The sequence below is a fragment of the Pyxicephalus adspersus genome, chromosome 6, assembly GCF_032062135.1.
Source record: "Pyxicephalus adspersus chromosome 6, UCB_Pads_2.0, whole genome shotgun sequence".
Classification (NCBI taxonomy): domain Eukaryota; kingdom Metazoa; phylum Chordata; class Amphibia; order Anura; family Pyxicephalidae; genus Pyxicephalus; species Pyxicephalus adspersus.
In genome coordinates this window covers 3,807,424-3,820,533 of record NC_092863.1, presented here as the reverse complement: position 1 = coordinate 3,820,533, position 13,110 = coordinate 3,807,424, and the positions used below count along the sequence as shown (strand labels likewise).

The window sequence follows — 13,110 nt, the reverse complement described above, 5'->3', positions numbered from 1 at the left end:
TTGAATATTTCCAACTTTGAAGTTCTACTCTTGTTGACACCTACTTTTTGGATACAAAGTTGAAGGGTCAGACCTTTGGATACAAAGTTCAAGGTAAAGACGGACATACAATGGAAAGCATTTCTTCTACCCCAGCCATGGAACATCAGAACACCCTCATCCAAAATATCATCCAAGAAGGCTTTTTCCTTCCAATAGAAGGAAGCATGCAATTCAGTTGTTATTTTTGTACAGTGTCCTACAATATTCACCAAGATCTAGTAAAACACATGGTGGAGACACATCATGCAACATTAAGTGAATCATCGGTCCTCTGTGTCGAGGCGGAGTTCCTTAGTCCTGAGGACCAACAAAGAATGATCTCAGGCACCTTGGCAGAGGAAGAAGAAAATGATGTCTTTGACTGTGAGGTATGTGGGCAAACTTTTCCTGATTCCTCTGACCTGGAGACCCACATGAAAAAACATAAAGACTCCTTTATATATTGTTGTGATATTTGTGGGAGAAGGTACAAAGAGCAACGGTTTCTTAAAACTCACAAAAAGACTCATTCTAGCCAATCTGGAGGGAAAAATAAAAACATGGCAGTCCCTGAGACTCCTATAACAATTAATGGGGTTGTACAAGAGAAGGTTACTAGAAATTTCACCTCGCCCTATAAACAATGCATGGACTGTGGATTTATCTTCCAGGACAAAGAAGCCTTATTGGAACACCGTAAAGAAAATCACAATAAGAGCACAAAGTTTTTGGAGTTTTTAAACCTGCAGCCTGCTTCTCCCCCAGTCCAAAAACCTGCAGCTAAACGCAAATATCTTGCAGAACTAGACCCAATAGTTACATGCCAGGCCTGGCAACTGGCAACAACTGGCAAACTGGCCCTAGACAATGGGAAAAAGAAGGAAAATTCCTTTGAATTTTCAGGAAAATCTGTAAAAGGTAAACAGTCTGCCAATGTGGAGGAGACCGAGTCTGTTAAAAATGAAGATGGAGCTTCTCCAATACAGGATATGGATGAAATTAAATCGGAGTCCTCTGCCAGTTATGATGGACATTTCATGATGGAGTCTCCTCATACTCCAGCTGACCCTGCAGATAATGAAGGGATCAAAATGGAAGTTGTGTCTGAATCAGAAGAATCTGCTGGCTATTCCACACCAAAAAGTAAGAAATGCTGGCTCTTATTATCTTAGATTGGAATATCTAGTTTTGTAAATGTTTAAAGCACATTTTTATATTTACACTTTAGTATACAATGTACAGTTTCTTATTTATTCCTTTCTTTTTCATAGAAGGAAAACAGGAAGAGGTTGTCCAACGTAAAGGTCTATCAGTCTCAAAACAATGCGGCTATTGCAAAAAGTCTTTTGGCTCTTCTTATTATCTCAATATTCACCTGAGGACCCATACAGGTAAGAAGAGCACCAAAAACGTTCATTTAGGCTTTTTTAGTATATTCCCCAGCAGAACAAAATAATATTTAGTAAATTGCTGAACCACATACTCATTTCCTATTGTTCTGCCCCTTTAAAACACTTGTTTATCCTGATAAAATAAAATCCAACAGATGTCAGCCATGCTGGACTACAGAACACCCCTCACACTACAGCTTGCACTTGTCCCTCACATTGTCAATGTGTTTATATTTACCAGGACAGATTTTTACATTCTTCTCCTTATTTTCTAGGTGAGAAACCTTATAAATGTGATCACTGTCAATACACATCTGCCCAGAAGACCTCCTTGAGGTATCATTTGGAGAGACATCACAATTATAAAGCTGGACAGTCCAATGAAAAAGTGAAAAGTATTAGTAAGAAGCTATCTAAGAAAGAATTGGAAGAGCCTCCTGCTGCAATGCAGCCACCAAAAATCCAATCCTCTCCGCTACCTATGAATGGGGACAAAGTGGATGTCCTGTCATCAAAACCAACCAAGCGCATGTCGGCTCTACGCAATAAACTTGTCACTGCAAATCAGAACAAAGAAAGGAACTTGTAGCTTTGGAGAAAGGTTAAAACTGAAAAGTAGACCGAGAGGAAACTAAAAAGTCAACCTCTTCCATCCCTGAGACATAAGGAATGTGGGTTGGTAATGAGTACGGGGTGTGAGAAAGCTTGGGGCAATTCCCTGTAGGTCTCATGCTTACCCTAAACTGTTGTGTGCTGATTTATCGTAAACTGTACTGAATCCAACACAGTTCTCTTACTATCCAATACTTTATAAGATTTATTTACTCCAGCACAACATGCCAATGCAACGTCTAAAAGATGGCAGCCTGCATCACATGACCAGCATTCATTTTATGGGAATTCTAGATGCCCAGACATGAACGCGCAGAGTAAAGGCGGCCCAGTTTCCAATCAGAGTTACAAATCCCAGCATTGCCATCAGTTTATCCCACCGAGCTGCCACGTGTGAAGCTGCTTGATGAAACCCCATTTGTTCAGTGTTATGGGATGACTGCTGTATACTTATTGGAGTTCCTTTCATTATTATGTACTTTATTATTATTATTTAGCACTTACTTTTTTTATAAAAATCTATTTTTGTAATTATTTGTATTTTATGTTTATGCTATATGATAGAAAGAATATTTATTTGTAAAGACAAACAAAGGATTTTTTGTAATAAATTTATTTTTTGTCACATTTTTATGAAAAATAAACATTGGTGAAAGCAATTCCTGGTCTTCATGTGATTATTATCTCATTATGTGTGTTTCTTTTTCACGCTAGTACTATGCACGTTAATCATGGCGTTCAAACCTTTTTCTGATTACATATTTAGTTTTCATCTTTGCTGACTCCTATGAAATGATTATTACTTTTATGTGTTTATACAATTCATTGCATAGAATATACTGGTCTTTGCCTTTCATAATTTTCTCACCCCTTCTATTCATGTTTTGTGTAATAAATACTTTCCATACAAAATGTAAAATGTTCATAAAGGTTTCCTTAGCACTATTTCTGATTTAGTTTGTGTTCCCAATAATATTTGTTATTGTGCATTTGAAAATGTATTGACTAGAACATCATAACTTTTGTGTTTAATTGGCGCCCCTCACATTTTATATTGGTTGTGTCCAGTCCATGCTTGTTACACTCAGGATGAATGGGGGAAACTACATTATATAGCGTGTAATTATTTCAGTTTAATATATATAAATATCCCAGAATCCTGTCCAGGGAGACGTAGCTAAATATTATTTCTCCCAGTTTATTTTATTGCCCAGTATATTTAGTGTCACTGTTTTGGCTGTGATTATTGCATTGTGCTATAACCTCATAGCTAGAATACATTTATTATAAATAACTTTATAATGTCATTATATCACTCACATCTACATACAATGTCTACAACTGGCAATAGAATCCATCCATTCACCAAGTTCTTTTGTCTGACAATGTAGAGAGGTAAACACAAAAGAAACTACTTAAATATTCACCCACCGACGTTTACATATGTGAAGCCCTATGTACAACAAGAGCTCTGTGCTAAGGTGTGAACTGATCAGCAGTGGTTATTGAAGAGTAAAAGAATGAGAAAATCAAGAACAATGAAATGCAATATATGTATACACAGACATTATGGCCCTGATTCATCAAAGGAATGCGCGTATGCTGGACGCTTGTAAAAATATGCCGCTCACCAAGTTCTATTACCGCGTGTCGGGCCGAGTACTAGAACACTCGACTGCCGGCTTCCTGCAAAAATGTGCCATGGGGTCGGAAATTCGCCAATTAAGGCAAATAATTTGCAGCTGCGCAATTCAGGAGGATCTGTTAAGCTGTCAATGGTGATGTCATTGCATAGCGCACACCTGCTTCTTGTTCTGGGCGCATCTCCAGTCCATTACAGGTCAGTTCGAATCTTTAGCGCTTGATGATTTTTTTGTGTGCTACTTTTTTATGTTACAATATACTCATTTACAAACTTGCTTTATTTATAGTTACATTTGTTGCACTTGTTGTTTTGGTACTTTGTTTGGTTGCAACACTGCAAACTCATTTTTATCAAGCTGGATATATACTAAGTGGCACTTTATGTCATCACACAATAGTATGAGTCTAAAAAAAATGTGAACAAGTATTTGTGACCTGATTAAAATTTCATTCTAGCTTGGCTTTATAGAAATTAAATATTTTAGTAAAGGATTTTTGGCAAATATGTTATAATACATGTATTAAGGAACATTTAGTGATTTCACTTGTGTATGTCAAAATACATTTAAATGTATATTTGTACATATGTATACATGTATGTATACTGGTGTGTGTGTGTGTGTGGGGGGGGGGGGGGGGGGGGGGGTTGGATGTTATGCATTGATGTGATTTTTTGTAATCCTCATGATTGTTAGTTTCATCTGTTGCTGCAATATTTTTTTGCCTGGTTTGTAATGCCAGTTTCTGTAGTTTAGCAATTATTCATCAATGTTTTGTCATTTTCATTTTCATTCCCTAATGGATATATTTCACATTGGGCACCTCCATTACAGAGCTCCTAAGTGGGCATAAAATAGAGGCTGATATTGTTGTATATTGAACTTGTCACCAAGCAAGCATTTATAAATTCCTAATAAGGATCGGATATAGTCCGATCCCTCCTGCCCGTGGAGGCCTTGTGTGCCGCCGGGCGCCCCATGCAGGGTACGCTTTCTTACGCTTACCAAATGCTGTGAACAGTACATACACCGGATTCCCCGCCATTTGTGGCTACATGGGAAGCTGATTTAAATATACGCTTTACTGATGAGCAGAGGGATATGTTACTCCATTTCTGCCATTAGGCGTCTATATGCAATAAATATCAAGAGACCAATAATAACCTGGCAACCCGCTGGTATAGGACGCCCATGAAACTCACTAGGCTCTTCCCGCAGTCGGACAGATGTGGTGAAGCACAAGGTACGTTGCTCCATATTTTCCAGGAGTGCCCCAAACTGCAACTCTATTGGAACTCGGTGGCTGAAGTTATTTTGAAACTCACAGAGGTGGACGTCAGACACAACCCAGCTCTGGCGCTCCTCCACATCTCAGACCTATCCCGTAAGGGATATAACAATTCTTTACTGGGACACCTCTTGAACGCAGCTAAATCTTGTCTTCCAGCTTTTTGGAAAAATAACACTCCCCCGACTGTAGAACACTGGCTAAGAAGGGTAGCTGATATTCATCAGGTGGAGGACTGGATCTCCACTGATGCCAAGAGAGCAGATAAATTTGACCCAACATGGCACCATTGGATCCATTTTACTACCACTGTATATATATCTACCAGAATGATACAACCCCCTTAATTAGATTTTTAACAACCGTACATGGGCAAATATTTGTTCATACAATGACAACATGTCGACATTTGTTTCCTTGTTGGATACCCCATTTCCCATATAAATGTTTTGAAAAATGGAGAAGCCTAGGTTCCTCTCATAGCCATAATGTTGTTACTTATCTATGATGTATGCACTTTATTCTTTATTCACTAATGGATATGTTATCGCTGACTTGAAATGCAAATTTTTCACTTTATTGTATGATTCTAGGTATCTCTTAAAAAAAATATTTATAAAAAAATAAAGGATCAGATATAAACCCAACCTGGAATTATACCATGTGTGTTTGTAACAAAATCCCTGTTTTCACCTTTATTCATCCTTTGTGTAATCCTAGCAGTTGGTCATTTTTATGGTGTCTGTGAAGCAGCCACTGGTGGTCTCCATTGGAATTCATAGTGACAACACAAAAGTATGGGGACGGGGACATTAAATCGTCTCCTCATTCAAACAAAGACCATGGCCATTATTTTCATGAAAGTTTCAGATGAAACAAAACAAGAATGGCTGACTTGGAAAGTGAAGGAGTGCAGGAGAATTTAATGTTTGGCTTTACATCTGCTTTGTTCTGTGAATCTCCTCAAAATGGCAGCCATACCTGTACATGAAGAAAAGTCATGGCTTCTTCAGCTCTGTGAGGGGTGCAGCCACAACTTCTATTTCTATTACAATTTTTTTACTCAATCGTTTAATGTAATAATAAAGAGCCCTCTTCCTTTCACCCATTGGATCAGTTTTTCAGTGAGGCACAAAGTGTTTTCAGAAGCCAAGGTCGGCCATTTTTGCCCTGGTGCACCTTCACTAAAGAAGACAGCCGATGGCTTCTTATTCCTAGTAAAGGCTCCAGTGCTGAGATCCCTCTAATTCTAATCAATGTTACGGTGACCCCATCATATATATATTTATATATATTCTTTTATATTATATACACTCTGGAAGGGACCCCTCTTTGGTAAATGGGGGATACCAGCAGTGATTGTAGGGGCACAGCTCATTTTAAGGGGCTAGACAGTTCAAATTTTAAGCAATAATAATAGTTGTACATAGGCAATAACATTAGCTGTAAAAAGTTAGTAAAAGTTTGTGCTGCAAGGCAGGATGGTGGACCCTCCATGTCACCAGCTCAGTTGGCAGAGATGGGTTGCAGAGTCTAAGCAGCTGCCCGGTGTACACCAGAGCCACTAGAGGTGAGGATGTTAAGCTGCGGGCAACTGCCAGGTTGCAGTCCCCATGCACGCAGAGGCACATGACTGCTGACAGGCAGGAACAAAGTATGAACAAGAGACAAAGAGTAGACAAGCAAAAGGTCAGGGCAGGCAGCGTTCAGGAATAGTCAAGGTCATAACACAAACAATCAGGAACAGGAGACCTACTAGATCACCGAAACCTGCAAAGCCAATGGAACTTCTTGTTCAGCCAACTTCTGTTCTTCTTGTTCAGGTGATGGATGGAAGCCATGTGACCACCAGAGGGGGTAGTAGAGATGAGAGGTTGGTGGTGTTCACACCTCCACCAGCAGGGGGAGCATGTCTGCAGAACATTCTAGTCCACTGAGATAATAGAGCAGCTGACTGGGAGTCACATGACCTAGGCCAGGAAGTGAGCCAAGGAGGTGATCCCTGAGCAGAGCTGGTGCTGGCAGCAGGGGAGTGCAAGGTGGGTGACACTAAATGTGGCACAGATCCCCTGGTCCTGAAGGGATCTGTGATAGATTGGAAGACACAAATACAATACCAGGGGGAGGTAGGCACAGGTAACAATATCATGGGGTGGGATTACAGGTGGTCAGAGGTGTATAAAAACCCAATGATTTAAGGATATCTCTCCAATACAGAGCAGAATAGGGTGGAGGCTTGAGACAGGGGCAGCAATAAATAGGATGACATCTTCTCACACCCACACTTCCAAAAATTAAGAAAAATAGAAGAAACTCTGAGAAAATAAGTCTCACCTCTAGCAGCAGGTACAGCTCCCTCCTCCACACCATCAGACTCACCGACCTGCAGGTAATCAACACTCAGCCCTGGTTAAACAATAATATCTATCCATCTCTATATCTTTATATCTATCTGTCAATCTATCTCTTACTATCCATCTCATTTTTGTACCATACATATCTTACCTTTGCCATCAGACTCACCAACCTGCAGGTACTTAATACTCAGCCCTGGTTAACCAATAATATCTCTATCTATCTCATATGTATATCACTATCTATCTGTCCCAAATCTATCTATCCCATTTCTGTCCCATATATATCTTATTACTATCTATCTATCCCTAACATATCTTAATATCTTTCCATCTATCTGTCCCATATCTATCTAACTATCCCATTTCTGTCCCATTTATATCTTACTATCTAGCTTACAATCTATCATCTATTCCTAACATATCTATCTATCTATCCCATACATATATCTATCTATCTATCTATCTATCCCATACATCTATCTATATCTATCTATCTATCTATCTATCTATCTATCTATCTATCTATCCTTACTATCTGTCTTACTTTTGCCATCAGACTCACCAACCTGCAGGTACTTAATACTCAGCCCTGGTTAACCAATAATATCTATCTATCTATCTGTCTATCTATTCCATGAGTATATTACTATCTATCTGTCCCAAATCTATCTAACTATCCCATTTCTGTCCCATATATATCTTACCATCTTATTACTATATGTCATCTATCTATCTATCCCATGTGCATCTTACTATCTATCTGTCTATCTATCTCATACATATCTTATTATCTATCTTACTATTGGCCATCAGACTCACCAACATGCAGGTACCTAATACTCAGCCCTGGTTAACCAATAATATCTATCTATCCATCTCATATGTATATTACTATCTATCTGTCCCAAATCTATCTAACTATTCTATTTCTGTCCAATATATATCTTACAATCTATCTTCCTATCTGTCCCCTATCTAGCTGTCTGTCTGTCTGTCTATCTATCTTCCTGTCCCATATCTATCCCATATCTCTCTGTCTGTATCTATCTATCTAACTATCTGTCCCCTATATATCTGTCTGTCTGTCTGTCTATGTATCCCATATGTACCCTATACTTATCTTACTAACTATATCTATCTGTCCCATATCTATCTATCTATCTATCTATCTATCTATCTATCTATCTATCTATCTATCTATCCCATATCTATCTGTCCTTCTATCCCATTTCAGTCTCCTACCGTGTTTCCCCGAAAATAAGACACTGTCTTATATTTTTTTGGGCTTCCAAAAACACACTAGGTCTTATTTTCAGGGTAGGTCTTATATACTTTTTTTAATGAAAAAAAACACCATATTCCCAAATTCCCCTTACAAATTCCCCTTCTGATCACTCTGTGCTTTTTTTCCACTGTTCGGCAGTTAGGGCATGGAACAGCAGGTGGCGCTGTGCCGGTTTCTTTCGCTCTGCTTTACAAACAGGAAAAGACACGATGCTGGCAGAGGAGAGAAGAGAGACGCTGCTGCAGCCAGAAACACACGCAGGATCGCGTATCAGGTGAGTATATTATTTTAATTTTTTTTTTTAACACATTTTTAAGGGCTCACTAGAACTAGCCTGGTTACATGCACTTCAGCTTCTGACAGGCGAAGTGCATGTAATATCACTCCGCCTGTGACAGGAGCCGGAACTACAAGGAAAGCATCGGCTTGTGCGGCTGTGTGTTAGCCGGCTGTGTGTACGCCCGCTGTCTCCCGCTCGGTGAGTACTGTTTTAATTTATGTTTGCTTTTATTTTTTTATTTTTTTTTATTTTTCTACTAGGTCTTATTTTCGGGGTAGGTCTTATATTAGGGCAGGTTGGGGGGAAAAGTGCTAGGTCTTATTTTCGGGGTAGGTCTTACTTTCGGGGAAACACGGTATATGTCTATCTGACAATCTTTCTCATATCTCCCTGTCCCGTATCTCCCTGTCTATTTATCCTCCTATCTAGGTCTTTTATGTGTCTACTTTAGATAGATATTTAGATCTCTTTATATAATGTAATTGTTGCATAGGATGCCATGTGCAGCTTTGCTTAGGTGATAATATTGAGTTTTGCAATGTTGGAGGGTTGGTTGGTGTTGATGGCAATGTTTCTTGTTTGTCTTGTGGAAGAGGCAGATGAACATGAAGCCATCACACATTCTCAGATCTGCAGCTGGGCATTTATAATAACGTTTGGTTTTGGTTGGCTTGTTATACAAGTGTATGTATAGTGAGCTCCATGATTATAGTTGTAGCTTCATAGAGACAAAGTCTTTGTCTACATTTAGTCCATTTCATTGTTCTTCCTTTTCTCATTCTTCTACTCTTCAATAAACTGTTGATCAGTTCACACCTTAGGACAGAGCACAGGTCTTGTTGGGGAACCTCTATACATATAAACATGGGTGGGAGCCGCATTTTTAATGACTTTTGGTTTGTGTTAACAAGACTTTGATATTGCACTCTCTCCAGTTGTCAGACAAAAGAACTTTGTGAATGGATAGATTCTATTGCCCAGTTGAAGCCATTGTTGGGGCAGCACGGTGGCTCAGGGGTTAGCACTCTGGCCTTTGCAGCGCTAGGTCCTAGGTTCCAATCCCAGCCAGGACACTATCTGCATGGAGTTTGCAGGTTCTCCCCGTGTCTGCGTGGGTTTCCTCCGGGTACTCCGGTTTCCTCCCACATCCCAAAAACATGCAGTTAGGTTCATTGGCTCCCCCTAAATTGACCTAGATTACATTAATGACATATAACTATAGTAGGGACATTAGATTGTGAGCTCCTTTGAGGGACAGTTAGTGACACAACTATGGACTCTGTACAGCACTGCGTAATATGATGGCGCTATATAAATACTGTATAATAATAATATAATAATAATTGTATATAGATGTGGGTGATATAATGACCCAGTAATTTATAATAAATGTATTCTAGCTATGAGATTATAGAACAATGCAATAATCAATATCTTGTATTCATCTTTCTCTCTTCCAGGTCTGTTGCTGATTGTGTTTGACTTTTCCTCCAAGAGGAAGTGTTATCACAATTTCTTCTGGAGGTCGCCATTGAATAGTCCAGCTTTGAGTTTCTGCTCTTGTTGACACCTACTATTTGGATACAAAGTTTAAGAGTCCTGAAGGCATAGACCAACATAAAATGGAAAGCACTTCTACCCCAGCAATGGAACATCAGAACATCCTCATCCAAAAAATCATCCAAGAAGGCTTTTTCCTTCCAGTTGGAGGAAGCATGCAATTCAGTTGTTATTTTTGTACCGAGTCCTACAATACTCGTGAAGATATAGTAAAACACATGGTGGAGACACATCATGCAACATTAAGTGAATCATCGGTCCTCTGTGTCGAGGCGGAGTTCCTTAGTGCTGAGGACCAACAAAGAATTATCTCAGGCACCTCGGCAGAGGAAGAAGAAAATGATGTCTCTGACTGTGAGGTATGTGGGCAAACTTTTCCTGATTCCTCTGACCTGGAGACCCACATGAAAAAACATAAGGACTCCTTTATATATTGTTGCAATATTTGCGGGAAAAGATACAAAGAGCAACGGTTTCTTAAAACTCACAAAAAGACTCATTCTAGCCAATCTGGAGGGAAAAATACAAACCTATCAGTTCCTGAGACTCCTATAACAATTAATGGGGTTGTACAAGAGAAGTTTAGAAGAAATGTCACCTGGCCCTATAAACCATGCATGGACTGTGGGTTTATCTTCAAAGACAAAGAATCCTTATTGGAACACCGTAAAGAAAATCACAAAAGAAGCTCAAAGCTGGCAAAGAACTCCAAAAAATCTGCACTCAGTAAAAAGAATATACAGGACAGCAATGCAAAGAAAATAACCAAAGAGCAGTTTTTGGAGTTTTTAAACCTGCAGCCTGCTTCTGCCCCAGTCCAAAAACCTGCAGCTAAACGCAAATGGCTTGCGGAACTAGACCCAATAGTTACATGCCAGGCCTGGCAACTGGCAACAACAGGCAAATTGGCCCTAGGCAATGGGATTAAGAAGGAAAATTCCTTTGGAGACAAAATGGAAGCAGATCACCCTTCTTCTGACCTAGATGGGATTGCAGGAAAGAAATCTGTAAAGGGTACAAAGTCTGCCAATATGGAGGAGACCGGGTCTGTTAAGAGTGTAGATGGAGCTTCTCCAATACAGGATTTGGATGAAAATAAATCTCCCTATAGCCAGAAGTCATACTTCCGCACTGACCTGGAGACCCACATGAAAAATTATAAGGACTCCTTTATATATTCTTGTGATATTTGCGGGAGGAAATTCAAAGAGCCATGGTTTCTTAAAAATCACAAAAAGACTCATTCTAATCAATCTGGAGGGAAAAATAAAAGCCTACCAGTCCATGAGACTGCTATAACAATTAATGGGGTTGTACAAGAGGTTACTAGAAATGTCACCTGGCCCTATCAACAATGGAATGACTGTGGGGTTATCTGCCCAGACAAAGAAGCCTTATTGGAACACCGTAATGAAAAACACATAAAGGACTCAAAGTTGGCAAAGAACCCAACAAATTCTGCACCCCGTAATATAAAAAAAGGCAACAATAGTGAGGAAAAGATTCAAGATCAGTTTATGGGGCTTTTAAACCTACAGCCTGCTTCTGCCCCAGTCCAAACACCTGCAGCTAAACGCAATTGGCTTGCGGAACTAGACCCGTTCGTTACATGCCAGGCCTGGCAACTGGCAACAGCAGGCAAATTGGCCCTAGGCAATGGGGAAAATTCCTTTGGAGCCCAAGTGGAAGCTTCCTCTGACCTAGAAGAGATTGCAGAAAAGGAATCTGTAAAAGCTTTTTGGTAAAAATCTATTTTTTTGTAATTATTGTTTTTATTTTATGTTTTTATGCTATATGAATCAAAGAATGATTTTTTTTTTAAAGACTGATTTTAGACTTTTTGTAATTTCTTATTTTGTCCCGTTTTTATGAAAAATAAACACTAGTGAAAGGAATTCATGGTCTTCATGTGATTATTATCTTGTGTGTCTCTTAGTCCTTTTTCACTCTAGTATTCAGCATGGGTAGTTGACTGGTGATGGGATTAGCGTGGGAGATGTTTTCATGATGGCTATTTTAGCAGTGACATCCGCACAGTGACCCTGTTACATAGATTACTAGATTATTTCATCTACAGTTTCCTCATAGAATTATATTTGAATTAATCTTTAAAAGTCTCCCCTGTGTGGACAGACAAACTTGTATGAGATCTCCACAACCCCAATAGACTCAGAACTGGCACTCTATAGCAGTGTTAATCAATCAGCCAGGGTTCCCCCAGAGGTTGCTTGATCAATGAGCAGTTTCTGCTTCTCAGATCAGTTTATCTGACACCAATGATCCAGACAAATGTCATCACTGTAGCCAAGGTGTAAGAATTGTTTAAATGGGAGCGAGGAAGAGCTATTGATTGGGAAAACCCTTTCCAAAAATCTTAATATTCATGACCTGGTTCAGCCACCTTTTTATGAGTAATTATAACAACCACCACCAGTGAATGAGAGGTGAACAGATCATTAAATGTGGATACAAAATGTCTAAGGTTCCTGAAATTGTCCAGAGGAACCATGTCTAGTTATTCTTCACCAAAATGAACAAACTCATAAATCTGGGGAATGTTAACACGCAATTACATGTCCTGGATGCATTATATTTCTGTAAGGATTTTCTGCCCTATCATTACCCTGGATTTTACTGAAATGCCACATTTCCTGTCCCTTGGCTGAAAATCTG

The 13,110-nt window shown here is 39.3% G+C and overlaps 1 protein-coding gene across 1 annotated transcript; it reads left to right on the top strand.

Annotated features, from left to right (window-relative positions):
* The first annotated feature begins 7,221 nt into the window (after positions 1-7,221).
* On the top strand, positions 7,222-12,182 carry LOC140332386 (zinc finger protein 217-like). The gene is made up of 2 exons (XM_072413657.1): positions 7,222-7,344; positions 10,338-12,182. Exon 2 carries the CDS (start codon positions 10,500-10,502, stop codon positions 12,180-12,182), a length of 1,683 nt encoding a protein of 560 aa, XP_072269758.1. The 5' UTR covers positions 7,222-7,344; positions 10,338-10,499.
* The last annotated feature ends 928 nt before the right edge of the window (positions 12,183-13,110 follow it).